Source organism: Tachysurus vachellii, chromosome 7, assembly GCF_030014155.1.
Source record: "Tachysurus vachellii isolate PV-2020 chromosome 7, HZAU_Pvac_v1, whole genome shotgun sequence".
NCBI lineage: Eukaryota > Metazoa > Chordata > Actinopteri > Siluriformes > Bagridae > Tachysurus > Tachysurus vachellii.
Genome location: NC_083466.1, coordinates 7,362,288 through 7,379,879, shown reverse-complemented (window position 1 = coordinate 7,379,879; position 17,592 = coordinate 7,362,288). Strand labels below are relative to the sequence as shown.

The 17,592-nt window shown below is 41.7% G+C and overlaps 1 protein-coding gene across 1 annotated transcript in view; it reads right to left on the bottom strand.

Annotated features, from left to right (window-relative positions):
* Positions 1-7,743: 7,743 nt before the first annotated feature.
* The window catches only part of eif2b3 (eukaryotic translation initiation factor 2B, subunit 3 gamma), a 37,833-nt gene continuing 27,984 nt past the window's right edge, over positions 7,744-17,592 (bottom strand). Inside the window, exons 6-12 of the mRNA XM_060873961.1 lie at positions 16,280-16,369; positions 15,180-15,313; positions 14,104-14,294; positions 13,564-13,626; positions 13,288-13,436; positions 10,165-10,268; positions 7,744-7,892 (exon numbers count right to left, since the gene is read on the bottom strand). Coding sequence (XP_060729944.1) covers positions 7,840-7,892; positions 10,165-10,268; positions 13,288-13,436; positions 13,564-13,626; positions 14,104-14,294; positions 15,180-15,313; positions 16,280-16,369 — 784 coding nt within the window. The 3' untranslated portion in view covers positions 7,744-7,839. The remainder of the gene's footprint in view (positions 7,893-10,164; positions 10,269-13,287; positions 13,437-13,563; positions 13,627-14,103; positions 14,295-15,179; positions 15,314-16,279; positions 16,370-17,592) is intronic.

Genomic DNA, 17,592 nt, shown 5'->3' with positions numbered 1-17,592 from the left:
GCGCTCTGGTTCTCATTGGCCGAAGGAAGAGGCAAATTACTTTGCAAACATCGCCTATTATTAGCTGCTAAGCAACAGCTCGCCGGAGCGGAGAGAGAGGGAGAGAGAGGGAGAGAGGGAGAGACCACCCAGGCAGATCTCTCCAAAAACCCCAGAGGCGGGAGGGGCGCGGGAGAGAGGGAGAGAGGGGGGAGAGAGGGGGAGAGAGAGAGGGAGAGGGGGATAGAGAGAGACAGAAGAGTGAGAGAGAGAGAGAGAGAGAGAGAGAGAGAGAGAGAAAGTGTGAGAGAGAGAAAAGTGAGGGGGAGAAATAGTGAGAGGGAGAGAGAGAGAGAGAGAGAGAAAGAGTGTGAGAGAGAGAGAGAGAGAGAGAGAGGGAGAGAGAAATAGTAAGGGAGAGAAAGAGTGAGAGAGAGAGAGATAGTGAGAGAGAGAAAGAGAGAGAGAGAGAGAGAGAGAGAGAGAGAGAGAAAAGTGTGAGAGAGAGAAATAGTAAGGGAGAGAAAGAGTGAGAGGAGAGAGAGAGAGATAGTGAGAGAGAGAAAGAGTGAGAGAGAGAGAGAGAGAGAGAGAAATAGTAAGGGAGAGAAAGAGTGAGAGAGAGAGAGATAGTGAGAGAGAGAAAGAGAGAGAGAGAGAGAAAGAGAGAGAGAAAGAGAGAGAGAGAGAGAGAGAAAGCTCTTTCAGTAATCCAGCAGCAGCACTGGGAGTTGAGGCGTAATCACACATGCCGTCTATTGATAAGAAGCACTGAGTTTTTTTGTCTCTTATATCTCCGGGCTGATAGTCTAAACAATGTCACAGAGTAAATGCTTAGAAGACTTTAGTTATTTATAAAGAATTAAACAGCACCACCTTCATTACGTCTATTATCTATTAAATAATTCAATCAATATTTAAATACGATCAGTAAAGTCATACACACAAAAAGTCATAATGTTGCAGCTCTTCCTAACGTGCCTGTTTCTGTGACCTTCTGATCTGGGAAAAAGCAGCAGTTGCTTAGCTGAGAAAGTAAACATACAATTTAAAATATAAGTCAAACAAAAGGACCTCTGTTGGATTTCTGTCATAATTTTTACTTTGATTTTGTCTCATATCTCTGGTCTGACGGTCAAAGCAATGCAACATAGAACCATTGCTTTAAGAAATATGAAGTATTTAATGAGCAAACAGCACCCGGCTTTATTACTGTAATTACTGTTTCTACCATCAAGCATCAAATAATTCCTGAAAACATTCAGAACGTTTAACCACCTGAATAGCTCCTGAGCTAGATACTCTGTGTAGAGAATTTCTCAAGTATATAATTTTTTTATATACCAAACTTTCTTTACATTAAGAAGATATAAAGGAAAATCATAACTAAAAACAACACACACCACCTACTTCTCCTACTGCGCATCTAAACCAAAAGCATTTTTTTCTCTTATACATTATCCAGGGATTAAAAATGTCCCTTTTAGAGTTAAAAAAAACCCAACAACTTATCATTAGCAATGTGTTTTCAATCTTGTGCAATCTTTTACTTACCCAGAAAAGCAAATTTAGTTTACATTTAAATCCTAATTAAAACATAAGGCCAGTCGTTTTACCTTTGTGGGTAGTATACGGTCTTTCTGTCCCCCTGATAGTGTTCATTATTTGATAAATTAAAGTCATATATTTAAACAGAGCTAATAAGATGCTATAAATAATACAGTGTTAATTATAATCTTATTTTGCTAGACCTGGTACTTGTAGAATTGTAAAATCCCCACCTTTCTGCACTTGTCATTTGTGATGAAATGATAAATTATAAGGTTTCACTGATTTTGAAATGTCTATAGAAAAACTTAGTCATGTGTACAGTTCAATCAGGCCTCTTGTTCAGTCCAAGGACAGGAGTAATCTCTCCATTCATTTGCACTGAAGAGAAATGATAATGAATTTAACCATGAATTCCTCTATTGAGCTATGTGATAGCACAGATAACCGAATCCTTTATTCCTTTACGACGTGCTAGTATCCGGCCCCAGCCTAGAGATAGAGGGGTGATGGGTTGAGGTGAGGTGAGCAGGTTTGCTCAGATTAAAGGCAGGTATGGTGTGGGATTGCATCACCCACATCAATGCGCCTTGCAGTGATTTCAGCTATTAATCTTTATATCATTCATTATTGTTAGATTTGAAAAAACACATAATAATATTCTAGGGCCAGGTTATTGTCACAACATTCATTCATCCTTCATTCATTCATTCATCTTCTACCGCTTATCTGAACTACCTCGGGTCACGGGGAGCCTGTGCCTATCTCAGGCGTCATCGGGCATCAAGGCAGGATACACCCTGGACGGAGTGCCAACCCATCGCAGGGCACACACACACACACACTCTCATTCACTCACGCAATCACACACTTCGGACAATTTTCCAGAGATGCCAATCAACCTAACATGCATGTCTTTGGACTGGAGGAGGAAACCGGAGTACCCGGAGAAAACCCCCGAGGCACGGGGAGAACATGCAAACTCCACACACACAAGGCGGAGGCGGGAATCAAACCCCCAACCCTGGAGGTGTGAGGCGAACGTGCTAACCACTAAGCCACCGTGCCCCCAACATAATTTAAAATTAGAATTAAATGACAAGCTTGTGTAGCCTAATTTACTAATCACTCTGTCTTGTATTAAAAAATGAAGCCTATTCCGAACATTTCACTCAAATCTAATATGCCCATTTCTTACCACACCAGATGGTGCTGGAACTGTAGGCAGCAGGAGGGGAGGTGAGTGTCAATCACACGCATGAAATATAACACACACTATACTATATAGGGTTATGAAGCATGTGTGTTTGCTCCAGCAAGGCTTAGAAAGACAACTCCATTTTTTTTTTAATTCAATGAAGGCTCATGTGGAATGTGAGGAATTGCTCCGTGCGGCCAGGGCCCCTTCAAGGCTAACAAACTGAGGGAGGTCCGGCCTGACGTCTGCAGGCATTGGATAAATAAACTCAGGAGATGACCATGCGCTCCCCAGAAAACTACCATCATACACCTCCCACCCCCAAAATGTAAACAACCACAGCCATGTGCCTTGTTTCTGTAATGCCATTAGCTAAAGGGTTCGATTATCAGTACTTAGCAACTCTCTATTCTCTTTATTGGCTAGAATATTCAGACCCTGAACAATATAAGACATCTATGTAACATGTATGGAAGGAGTCTCAGGTGTCAGTGCATGTATTCATCATGGCAATCTACAAGACAGAGGACTTTTTCCATGCTAACATGACAAGCTCCATTTTTTGTCCTAACTTCAGAAAGTCTTGTGAGGGACTGTTGATGCTAATGTAATAAGAGGAACTTAGTCGTCTCTGAGCTGTTCCGCAGTATTAATAGTGAGTATAAACTGTAAAATCAAATAAAATAATAGAATAGAATAAAACATTTGAAAATGTGCTGTTATTGGATAATAATCCACTTCTGGCTGATAACATTAATTCAAGGCCTCATCTAAACACCCGAAGTCATGGATTGTTTTTCTTTAATAGCATGTGAACAATGTTTTTGATTCCTTTCCTATAAAAATAAATTCTATTTATAGTATATGTTAGCCACCTGACACAACACCTATCCTATCGCTCACCTCTTTTGGCTTACTTGGGTTACTAGACTGACACAAAAAGAATTCTGGGAGATTAGTAATAAAAGATGTAGCAGGTACAATGACAGGAATGCCCTGTTTTAAAAGGTATTATTATAGGGTTAAAGGTTACAAAGAAGGAAGTAGAAGAGAAAAAAAACAGATTATGCACCTCAGTCATGATAGGCTGTGATTCCACAGTTCTGGTTTTATGGAGCTGTTTTAACCCTCAAGGATTAATTTCACTCATTTACAAAGTTTCATGCTCACAATGGCTGTATTTCACTCTTATACGTGTAATAAGGTTTGCACTTTTAACGTGCCCTCATTAGTCAAATATATTATTATTGAAAATGCAGAAGAAATGAGAAAATTTGCTTTTCTTCTCACCCTGAATCTCTGATGTAACGTTGTGTTGAACTTCGTCAGGTGACCGCAACAAGAACTAAACCACACATTTCGTGACCTGTAAAGGATCACTGCTAGAAAATTATGAACACCTGAACACAATAATAATATTAAATATAATATTATTAATATTAAATATAATAATAATAATAATAATAATAATAATAATAATAATAATAATAATAATAATAATGATGATAATGATTAAAAAAGCATTTTAATGGTTCTATTTTTTAAAAAAGTGTAGTAATATTGGTCTGAAACAAACAGGCGAAAATGATATTTCTCTAAATGTTTTTAAGCCAGATTATTGTTAAGGACACTTTACCTGTGTTTGAAATCTCTTTTAACTTTATATACACATTTGTAAATGTAATTTCAGTGAGATATATAAATGCACCCTGTCAACGAATCCTCCAGATCACGGAGTAATGCAGTAAACATCACTTTTATATTTAGATTAGCCAAATCATAAAAATAAGAAGCCACATTTGTATCCCAAAAAGCAGAAACAGGCTATTTTGCCTGGTAAAATGCATGAGGTAAATCTGCTCTCCTGCTAACATGCAGGATTTGTTTAGTGAGTGTTTACAAAGCTCAAAATATTCTTACGCCCCAACGTGCATTGTGATACGATGATGTGTACATGTTGGCATTGTAAAGTCGCAAATGGGACAGACTTGCCACCCACAGTCACAGATAAGATTAATTATGATAATATATTTCTGTCTCTTTTGTCACAGTAATGAATGCCCCCCCCCTCAAACTTTGAGACTTCTTTGTTTGCGGTCCTTTAACAGTGGCATTGTTGAGGGCAGAGTTAGCAGGTGGCAAGAAATCAGAGCCCTCTGTTTTCTTAGTTTTATATCTACACACTATGACCATGATAGAGATACAGAGTTTTCAGGTGATCTGACAAAAGTGTCAAGAGACAGTGTTGCAATGTCATTATTAAATAAAACTGTTACTATTACTACTGTTACTACTATTACTATTCAATATCATTACGCGTCACGTGAATAAAAGTGCTAATTCATATTAGTCATACGGGTTATATGATCTGTATTAAGCATCATATAGGGCTTGGACATGACCTGGCTGCCCATAGAAAGTCTTCTCATGATCTCAGTTCCTTACCATGATGATATTTCTTCTATTTCAGAATGGAATAGGACTAGGAGTCACCAATCAAGTAAAATGAATTCTTAGTATCCCCAACAGTGTAACTAAATACCATCCAGTGGAATGGGGAATGAAAGGCCAGACTTCAGTGCATTTTAAAAAAGAGAATATAAAAGTTTTAACATCTGTGCTTTCGCTAAAGAGAGGGCGTACATCTCATTGCACCACAGCAGCTGACCGAGTTCAACAATAGCTTAAAACAGTGTAAATGTCTTTAGGATCATTGTGCTGTGGCCTGTGTGTTCATTTCAAAGCTGCGCACTGCCTTGTGTTTCTTTGAGGTTATAAGCCTTTACAGGCCACACAGCCTGCATACTGTCTTTGTTCGGCAGTAAGAAAGTACTAATTGTTAAGTGCGTGTGTGCTGGAGGTGGGCGTGATTTCGAGGGAGGCTTGCGGGGGACGCGGCGTCTCAAAAGGTGGTCGCGAAAGAGAGGAAATTCGTTTGGGCCTCAAGAACACAGAAGACAAATTGAGGAAGTGTTCTGTTAATGTGTAGGGGTCAGCAGCAAACATGCAGGTTTTCTGCCACTTGGGTGGCCGAGGCAGTCTAACACCCTTCACCACACTCAGCCCTGGAGCCTAGCTTCCCCCATGCCCTCTAACCACACACACACAGTCCCTCAGAGCAGAAGTACTGACCACTCAGCCCTGTCATTTGGTCCGTCATTCCTCCCCTCTTTTAGCCGGGGCTTCACCATTACTTGTCTTACAGAGGTATCTGGACCTATTCCACGGTCAAATTATGTCACTTGCAATGATTTATAACCATTCGGGCACTCATGAGTGCCAATGCACTTACGCCACTTACTGTAACAGCATTTCCCACCCATTTAGCCACTAATGTGTTAATGTTAGTATTAAAACCACATCACCTGCAGTTCCCAACTGGTATCCCTATTAGACAAACCAGCAAAGCATCAGTTTTCTCACAATGACTTGTACAAATGATACTTATTTCCCAGAAAGCCTGTGTGGGATTTTTAGCACTGCACAAGATTTTTGTCTTGTTCTGATTCTAGTCACTTCTGTCCCTTCATCTCTTGCCTTCCCAACAAACAAGTGAACGAGCATGGGCTTGGAAGCTACCCAGAGACAGTAAGCCGGGCCTGATGTACGATCTGTCAGCTGACATCTGAACCTGGGTACTGGAAAACACAAGCATCTGTCACGTTCAGCCTGGAGGGTGGGGACTGACACTGAACACAGCTCCGGTGGGCTCACATCCCAGTTTAGCTGTTGTGACTCTTGGGGTTCCAGGAGGTTCTGCCTAAATACACAAACCTTTTCCCCAAATGACCCATGCAGTGACTCGTAAGCACGTCCTGGAGGTCTGGCCATGGATGATGCAGAGAGAGGGCAGAGGGCACAGCTTCTTATTAGCTATCACGAGTATACACATGGTACATATTAGGTACAAAAATGAGACAGACATATGGAAGAGACCACGGATTTGAACCGATTTTGACATCTTGATTTCTGTCTGTTCTTCGTTTTTGGCTGGTACGTGAAAAAGCTTTAAGGCCAATAATCTAGCTCAGCAGGGCAAATAAATTATACATTCAGCAGAAACCAATTCCTACTACCGCGGCTTGGCGATGTGATGAACTGCTGAAGGTCTTGAATTGGACAGAACTCAGCCGGAGAGAAAAGAGGGAGGACAAAACGCACAGCAATATCCTCATAAATACACATATTAGTTTATGGATTTAGAGAGGGCCATTAGAAAGTCAGAGGAAATTATTCCAGCATGTCCAAAAAGAATAACTACAAAGTATGGGGAGGCGAAGACTGCGAAGACAAAGCACTCATGATCATTTCATTAGTGACATTAAATGACTCTGTTTGGCCACAGAGTCGGAGCGAAGCCACGATAAATCATCATAGAGAATCTTCCGGAGGCTCATCGCCCTTCGTGACTGAGGAACTAACTTCAAGCCTGTAATTTAGAAGCTGCAATGGAATGTCATAAATCTTTTGACAGCAAAGAGAGAAAAACCTTTAAGACTAGTCCTTTATAGCATCTTCCGAGTCGGGGGGAGGGAGACGATTAGCTGTTATGTTCTCTCTGGGTGGTCCATTGCTCTGCCTTTTTGTGTACAAATAAAGTTAACCCTATTGTGCTTATCCGTTTCTTCTGACAGCAGGGCATGTAGTCGCTCAGTCATGGTGGTCATACAGACAGCTTTAGAACCTTCAGCACTCATTAGTACATCGACAGACACCAGTACAGCACCTCCCACCAGCACTCGAACTGTGTCAGCAGAAACATACCTACATTACATTTTTGGATAGAATATGTACAAGCAAACGTCATGAATTACAAACATCTTCACATTTATACATGGGAAGTTGTATAGTATTGTCTGGCTGCTCTTTACATGAATAATATAAGAAGCACACGATCTTATGACAGGACATTTCAGTGAAAAAGCCAAAAATAAAAAAAAGAAAGAAAGAAAGAAAGAAAGAAAAATAATGACACCGTTAGCTGAGATAAATAAATCCGTTTATTTGGACACATTCAGTTAAAAAAAAAAAAAAAAAAAAAAAGTTGAGGTGTCCAAGATGAAGCTTCTTTGGTGACCATCTTGTCAAGCCCATGAGATATCTTCTCCCTGGATCTAGATCTCCATCAGCTGATCCGATCCGACGATGACATCGTTGGTCCTTTCGGCTGAAACAAAAAATAAACGTAATGTTCAGAACGGTGCCTGGTTATCCGTGTCTTCAGGAGTTAGCTGTGCATTCTGGGATAGGGGCTGCCATGACGCGTTTCAGCGCTGGAGATCTTATCACAAGACTCATGCCACTATCTTGATGACAAATATTAGCGTCTTCCATCTGTGTCGATGTCTCAAAATGAGGCGGAGGGCGCTAACTTGTACGAGAGTATATTTATATTGCTGACGGGGAAAGTTGTGCAAATATTGGGATAAAAAAGTCCGTTTTTGAGGGTCAGTCAATTAGGCAGGCTGAAATGTTGACTTTAACTAGCTTTTCCCCCATGTTTTCAATCAAAAATGAGAAAAACATGTCTTTGAAAGTCTATGTGTATACCTCCAAAGTTTATCTCAGTTCCTTTTTGTATTGGCTAAGGAAATGGACCTGACATGACAGACGAGGCCCCTATTTATAAATATGTGTCATCCAGGCAGATAAATAGGAGGAAGTTCGATATCCTGTGACTGAACACATCATTAGCATGTCCATGCTAAACAGTTGCAATTAGAGAGAAGCATTCTGTAAAAATATGATGGTTTTTTGGCATTCAAAGCTTGGGCAAAGACAAATAGAGCATACCATGATGGACATCCAAGGCTGAGAGAGACAGAAATAGAGTACAGAGGGGGAAAAAAAAACATCTGAAGAAGAACAGCATGTGTCATCAGCCTGGGTGCCACCTTTGACTGGCTCTAACACCTGCCGAGTGCTCAGGTGGTCTTACACACACACACACACACACCCTCACGCTGAGCCGTGGTGTGCGAGCAGACAAATAATCTGTAATGAATTTCCCAGGCATACCCCAGCATGCTTTGCTTGTCTGGGGATGCGAAGCCCCAAACCTTATAAAGGGCCTTGTAGAGCAACTGCTGAGACACTTTATGAGATGCCTATGGCTGCACTTCAGCTAACACATGCTAACAGGCAGCAGGGATAAACAGCGTAGAACAAGCTTGTGTGTGGAAGTTGTCAGGTTGAAGCATGAAGCTAATGGACACTGACTGCATGGGACCACCAAAGTAGAGCTCCAGAGCAGTCATCTGGTATCTAGAGTGCTCTAATCACTCAACAGCTAGTTAGATAGGCTTAGTGGTGTGATAAGCCTGGTGGTCATGTTAATAGTAAGGGCACAGGTGGTGAGTGGAGACAGATCTACATGTATGGAGTCGAAAGAAATAAAATACAAAAGCGTCCTGTGCTACTTCCTTTGTTTGTACATACCGGCAGAGATGTACAGGTACGATGTTAATGTTTATAGGGTCGTCTTTTAGAAGCGTTGTGCATTTATATTTTGGCTATAATATAAATTATAAGGTGGAGGGTGGGTGTCATGCAATGTGCATAAATCATTAAATGCAATGATTTAAAAAAATAAAAAATAAATAAATAAGAATGAAAGAATGAAAGAAAGAAAGAAAAAAGGCAACATGAACTCTGTTCTTGGTTTCTCTGGATTGTGGTCACTCACTGTGCTTTAAGCAGTGTGTGTGTGTGTGTGTGTGCGTGTGTGTGTGTGTGCGTGCGCATGTGTATGCCCATGCGTGTATGTGTATGGGAAGTACAGGGGTCTAGCTTGTAATTTGGGATTTCTGGGAGCACTTCAATAAGCCCCTGTCTTTTAGGAGGTTATGGCTGACTAATCGGGTCCAGCTCACAAGTGACTAGGGAAAAGGAAAGCGTGGTGGGGGGTGGAGAAATGTTGCAGTTTGGGTGTGTGCAACGGGGGAGGGAAAAAAGTGTGTGTGTGAGGGGTGGGGGTGGGGGGGGAGTTGCTGAGGCAGCAACACCCTGTTGTTCAGTCAATTAGGCCAGGAAGCCTCTGGACATCTTAAGGCCGCCTTAGGCACAGTCATTGATGGAGAGGTTGGAGAGCGAGAGCAGACCACCCGCAATACAACAGCCTGAAGCCACACACACACACACACACACACACACACACACACACACACACACACTCACACACACACAAACCTCACAGTATGATCCAACACTGAGGGGATTAACAATATTAAAAAATAAAGCGCAATTGTTCACACAAGCTTAGGTTTTAATGCACTATTGAAACAGATTAACAGACAAGCCACACACATACAAACACATATAAAGAGACATACACTGAAGCTGAAAAAGGCAGGCACGACTGTGCAAGAGCACAAACAAACAAACACAAAGGCCTGACTTGATTGTGTGTGCGTGTGGTGTAAAACAGTGCATGCGCTCACCCTCTGGCTCGATGCACTGGCCGCTTCCCACCAGACAGTATTTAATGTCAGCACCTCGTCCGATCGTGGCACTGTTACAGATCACACTGCCTTGGATGTTACACCTGAAACCCGGATATTAATAGAGCTTCATATCAGTTTCCTTTTGTGAATTCTCACTAACACACACACACACACACACACACACACACACACACACACACAAACACTAAAAGTCACTCCATGAGTCACACTCATTCATTGCTGCTGTAATTTGTTTGTACATGATTAAGTGTCTAGCCATGCATATGTAAATTAGCTCAGTACTTGTGTCATTACAACCTTATTACAACTCTATTAGCCTGTACAGTCCCGTGTTCACCCGACAGAGCTGTATTGCCAAAGTAACATTAGAAAAGTCAATATTATTTACTTTTACTAACAGATTATACATTATATATAAAATACACAACCAACAAGGAGGAGAAAGGCAAAAAAAGCCTTTCAAATAATTCATGGTAAAATATTAATTAAAAAAAGTTGATATTGTTTTTCACACTGCATTTTAACCATATTGAATCTGATTTGTCTAAAATCTTCTCTCAAACCTTTAAATAGTTTGTCTTTACTACTTCCTGCAGCATCTTTGGGATCATTCAGCTTTTTGGATCTCCTCAGTTCGGGCACTGTGTGAGCCGCCCTGTCTTTACCAGTTCTTTTTCTCATCTGTTCCAATTCTGCCAGATGTCAAACACTGCCTTCTGAGATCAACACGCTTCTGGCCAAACCCTCACTTTCGAGTTTTTTCAGTTGATCTCTTGATGCAGAATAGACCCACATTATCATTTGCAACAATTTCATTATTTGGCTGTAATAATAATGATGTCAAATAATCACGGGGGCAAAAACTTTTGCACATATCTTTATGTAAGGATGTACTATATGGCTCCGCACGCACGCGCACACACACACACACACACACACACACACACACACACACACACACACACACACACACAGAGAGAGAGCTCTAAGCAGCTCCTTGTTTACACCGCACGAAGAATAATATTTTCCTAGGCTCGCTTTGGCACCATAAAATTGTATTTGCACAGTTTGATGTTTGATTGAGCCAAGCCTGGCTTTCTTCTCTCGCGCTCTCGGGTGCGGGAATATAGTTCAAGAAATGCACTTTTATGTCTTTGCACTAATTGCACAGTTGAGGGTCTTGTCCTTTGTGCACCCGAACGCTGCCTCCCTCCGTCTGCAAGGGAAACCCGATCCTGCCCTGTTTTCTGCCAGTTTCTTTTATTCCCCATATGACCACATTAGCACGTGTATTAAAAACAACAGCGGCGTCTGATGTGTGAGGCGGCCCACTGTGCAGCTCAGAGACTAAATATATATGCATACGATCACTGCAGCATGTCTGAGGTGCCGTAGAGCGGACATGAGAAAGTGCTCACACGTCCTGTCAGCCTTGCCAGGCATGTTAGAAAGTGAACTCTTCTATAGGACACTACACACTACTGAGGATTAGCTGGTTTTCTGATTGTTCTGCTGTTCTCAACTCGGTCAGGAACTCGACCTGGTGTTAGGAACCTTCCTCCCTGCTAATTAACTGAATTGGACCACTGCAGGACTGGGTATCATATGGATGGTGTACATTCTCAGTACATCAGATGTCGACACGTGTACCATTCAGTTACCCGTGTAAGCATCACACACACACAGATTTCTCTATCAGCGTATGATAGCGAAATAGTCAAATAAAAGATAAATAAATATATAAAAGAGGGAACAAGGGAGAGAGAGAAAGAGAGGGGGGGGGAGGAGGCTTGGTAGCGATGGGAGATTACAAGGATTGGAGAATTAAACAGAAAGACCACCAAAGAAGCAGTGCTGAAATACCACTAATTACTGACACTGTGTTCCTCCTCATGGTGACCCCCTCCCTCACTCCTTTGCCCTCCACCCCTCTCATCCCCTACTCCATACCCCCCTCCTAGCCTAAAGCCCCCAGAGCTTTGTAAACAACCACTCCTCCATGCAAACAAAGAGACCAAAAATGCAAGTGCCTTCTTTGACATTGCTAATCCCCTCTTACATTTTTTTTTATCAATCTGAAAGAATTGCTGTTCCTCTCTCTCTCTCTCTCTCTCTCTCTCTCTCATTTCTTTCACCCATCGCTTTCATGCGAGCTCTAATTCGGATGTGAGGGTTCCCGTGCTGGCACCAGCCTCGCCTGCTTTAAGGGGGAAAACCGCACTGGAAAAACCCCCCAAAAGCTCTTGCCTTGGATTTGGACAAAAACGCACTTGTTTCAGTCTCGCTTGCTTGCAGAGCTCCATGTTGTCTGCTACGTGTTTCAATGTCCTGAAGCTCAGCATGTACTGAAAGCAGCTTAAAGCTAAACTTTCACTGAATCAGAATGAAAAGCCGAGGGTCATGCAGCCATGAGCGATTCTCTAGGACGTTTTATGTCTGTTTTGTGGAGTAACCTGCACGCTGATGCACTTGTCTCTCTGGCAATCATTACATCGACATTCATCACTTTTCTGTGTGCTCGTAGCATCGGTGGCCTGTTCAGGGTCAGCGAGCACCTTCAGCGGTTTGACAACAGAAGTTTCTGTTTTTTCTCAGACAATAAAATGCAGCAGACGAAGCCTCCAACCCCCTTCTCTCTACTACTAGAGCAGGACAGTCTGATCATGCTACATGTCCTGTCCTCTATCTCAACTTTCCAGCACCAGACTTGTTTCGAAAGAGAAAAACAGAAATGGTTTGTCTCTGTACGTTGATCGCTTAATCCTAGCTGTATTAGAAATGGCACATGGCACCAGCTTTTCTTTTACACGGTACTCAGAGAGAAGAATGAAGCAATGCCTTTAGCAGGTAGGAATATAATACAGTTCTGTCCTTATTTAGCACACTTATTTGAGTTTAGTGAATGCTCATACTCAGATATGATGACAATTCTTGCCATAGAAATGCCATCAAGTGAGGAATACATTATGAGTGGTGTTACAGACAATGAATCACCTTCTGACCAATCAGAGTTCAACAGCACTATATCATCTAACATCATTTGTATGAAAGATGCCTAGAAGAAAACATACAGTAATGAGCTTAAGCCAAAGCACTTACCCTTCTTCAATAGTGACATTATTCATGATGATCGAGTTTGTTATCTTGACTTTCTCCTTGATTGTGGTGGACGTGCCGATGGTTGAGCGTTTGATGGATGTTTTGTCTGCTATCTGGCTTAACGCGCCGATGATGCTGTCACCTCCGACCTTAGAAAGATAACGTTGCAAATAACCATCTTCAATATAATACAAAAGTGTACAAACCAACGATCCATAAAAATATTTAAATTACGTTCACTGTAATAAAGTTTGAGAGAGAGACTGGACTACTCACGAGACTTCTCTCAGACACTACAGCAGACGGGTGAACTTGAGGCTCTTCAACCAGTTTGGGAACCTGACCAAAAAATCAGACCAAAATCCCATTAGGCACATATTAGCAGATATTCTGCTGTACTCCCTACCCTATTTATGTCTTCCTTTTCATTTGATCAGCTGTTATATTTATGAGGAAAGCACCACGAGTCCCCATGATTATATGCAGATATGCAATGTAACACAACTGGACAAGGCAACATATGGAAATTCCTAGTTAGCGATATTTCCCTATAATGAGTTGTGTTTTATTCTGAGCTTATGAGTGGTTATAGTAAGTTAACTAATGTGACATGTAAAGTAATGATGAACGATAAGAGCCGAAGCTAGATGTCAGATAAACTAGAAACAATAATACTGTAATATTATGAGACTACACTGTGATATGTAAATTTAATAAAGAAACCTGCGGCTAATCAGGCCGCACTAAAAAAAAACAAAACAAACAGTTCATGTCAGGAGGCACGTGTACGTACGCCAGCTTTGCTTCAACACTCACCACGCGATTGGCCTCCACGTACGCGGCCAACGTGTTGACGCGGTAACACACGCCGTCCTCCATGACGTGCACGTAGCAACGGAGGTTTCCTCCATGGTACGCCTCGCTCATATCGCCACGATGATCGTTCCAGCAGGAGCGATCTCGTGCAAACTCCAGAAGCCCCTCATCTTTAGCAGAGCTCAAGATCTCTGAGAAACAGTGTTGTGTGTGTCAGGAATAACGTGATACTGAATACCAGTGTGTGGAAAAATGCATTGATCTTCTATATTAATAAACCTAATGGAGAAAAAAAGTCGAAAGAGGCTTATTTCACTACTACCAAACAGATAAATGTTAGTTAAGTTCCTTTTTTCTGCTCCTCCTGACACAAATTCTTTAGATCTATCAAACTGCAAAAAGATGCCATATGTCTGCAAGTCATTCCACTGGTTTTTGATAGGATTTAGATCTGGCCTCCGACTAGGCCGTTCCAAAGCCTTGATCTTCTTCTGAAGCCGTGCCTTTGCTGACTTGGATTTGTGCTTTTGGTAATTATCGTGTTGGAAGGAGAATTTTTACCTCAGGTATCTAACAGAGGACCTAGAAATAGATTCATATTTGGAGCTATTCAAGATCCCCTCTATCCAGTCCTAGGTGGAGAGAAGCAGCCCCAGAGTTTAATGCTGCCACCACCATGTTTCACTGTAGTGCTGTCTATCTATATTTAATTATTCTAATGTATCTTGTCAGCATCAATCAAATTTCTGTCTTTGATTTTCATCAATTTTGGTGACACGTCCTGTTCTTGGTGATGTTTCTGTGGTAGCCTGTTTTCTTCACTTGGTAATAATGACCTTCACAATGTCCTGTGGTACATCGAATGTTTTTTTTTTTTACTCCTCTTCGTCTCGATACCTTGACACGGGTTAATCAGAAACACTTCATTGATGACGGGTACATGATGATTGCTTTCGGACACGATTTTTAACGAGGAAGATTCATACTCAAATGGTTGCTTTATAACATCAAAGAAAACATGATTTATCTTAGCTTCCATTTTAACAAAGGTGTTTCATTAAGTGACAAATGTTTACCTAGAGAAGAGCTTGCGTCTTTTTTCTTCTGATTCTGTTCTGTCTGTTTCTCATCAGTCGGAACGTTTAACACCTTCCTGAACTGCTTACGCACCAGATATGGCACCAGCTCCCCCCGCAGTGAAGAGATAGACCTGGGGTCGAACAAATTCATCTTAGAATTCAGAAAGGAAGAGACAGCAGTTGCCCTTCACCCTACATATATAACAAATCAAATAGTTATTTCATGGTTGCAGCAAAAAAAGGTCTTAGATCTATATCCTGCATGTGCATTCATCATATCAATGCACTGCTTCAGGTCTGAATGGAGGACGACTATTTAAGGAATCTTTTCTTCATTCTTCTAAAGGTTCAAACAAAGGCACAAAGGGGGGACAGAAAAGGACGACTATGTCACCGCAGTGTGGATTCTAGTTCATGGGCATCTCGCAGGTTTAAAGGGATCAGGATGGAGCACGGTCTGTAAAAAGCACTCTGTAAGCCTGGGGCCGACTTCCAGTGGGTCTCTAACCATCGCTCCTCCTCAAGCTCCCCACTCTCACCCTCACTCTTTAGTTCCTTTTTTCGGCCAAGATTAGCATTTCCATCTGAATGGCGTGAGAGAAACAACAGTTACTCTGTCCATTTCTCTCCTTCACTACTCTGTGCCTCAGCAGCCTCATGAGTGAAAGGGAGTGGGAGAAATGGAAGGAAAGAGAGAGGGAGAGAGAGAGAGAGTGAGAGAGAGAGGGAGTGAGAGAGAGAGGGAGGAAAATGGTACCAAACAAAGCAAAAGAGGGGAAAAAGGCAGGCTACAGAAAGTCAGCCCGGTTTGATGAGAGAAAAGGGGAGCAGGAGAAACCAGGATGGATGATGTAAGCAGAGACAGCTAACACACACGGCTTAATAAATGATTAAAGCAAATCGATGTTTGCTTGATAATGTTGCGGAATTAAGTAACTACTACCTCCTGTAGTTTTAACCATATAGTTGAGTTTCCACACTGCATTCCTTCTGCCTCACTTTGTAATAACCATTAAGAGTGAGGGAGGAGAAGAGCAAACAAGCCAAAAGAGGCGTGAAAAAGACATAATTCACGGTGGGAAATTCCCCATACTTACTTGTTGTCGACTAAAAAGTCAACCACGGATCTCTTAAAGCAGTACAGGTGAGCGTCCAGGAGGCCTGTCTTGATGTGCATCCTGGGGTGTCTGAGAAAGAGACAGAGTGGGAGAGAAGAGTGTGAGACTGGAGCGAAAACATTCCAGGAAACGCAAAGTGTGCAAATAAAATAGAACAAATCCAAATCTGGGAGGCCATGTTGGTGTTAAAACAACGCACTGGGTCTCGGATGGTAGACTGTAACACAAACATTTGGCTGGCACCGTCTTTCTCCCAGCTTGGGTCGGATACAGTATAATTAGACTGCAGAACTTGTCTTTACTCTGCACATGGCCTTTCATTTTCCTTTCGCTTCCACTCTTAATTGGTCTCTTTGAGGTAGCTTATGAGGGTACAGGCTTAACAGGCCCCAAAAATAAAGGCAGCGGAGGGAGAAAAAAAAAAAAAAAATCCTATGAGGTGACTTGAAAGGAGCTCTGTCGCATCTGTGTATTGTCCCTGTACACTACACAAGCTCGTTACACCACACAACGTCCCTCGTTGCTTGAAATTCAGTCAAGCTGGTATGGAGAAGCAGTCCAGGCTGACTTCGTGCTGCCGCTTGCTCACGCAGACCCCCCAGACTTTTTACAGCCTGCCACCGAGATGACGACTTTCCTGGAGAGTTTAGAAGCCCGGAACAAGGCCTCACAATATGGCAGTCTGAAGAATACGGTGACTCGTAATGACGGCTGACTCGACCAGCCCGGAGGAAGAACGCAAATTACATCAAGAGAAAGCCAGCTCATGAGATTATAGGCCAAATTTTTAAACTTTTTTTCCCTTTATATATGGAAAGACAATTATAATTAAAATGTGAATAAGAATTCATATAAGGCAGCAGGACTGCGATAGAACTGCTAAAGACTCCACTGCTACTGAATATGCACAAGATGTGGTTACTTTTTATATTTCTGTATATATAGAATATTTCATTTAGATTTATTTCTCTTGTAATCTAAAGCGATCGCTGGCAAATGAATTTCCTTTGGGATTAATAAAGTTCTATCTTACCTTTCTAAAAAGTCTTTTTGTTGTTGTTGTAGTGATCTCTTACTCTAGGCTCCGCCACTGAATGGCAATTACTGAGTTACACAAAGCACGCGCTCAAATTAACACTTAAACACTTTAAAACCATTTAAAACGCACCACAGTTTATACCCTGTGTAGATTTTCTAATACACACTATATGGCCAAAGGTATGTGGACCCTTGACCATCCCAGTCCAAAATCTTGGGCATTAACATGGATTTGGATCTTGTTTTTCTGCTCT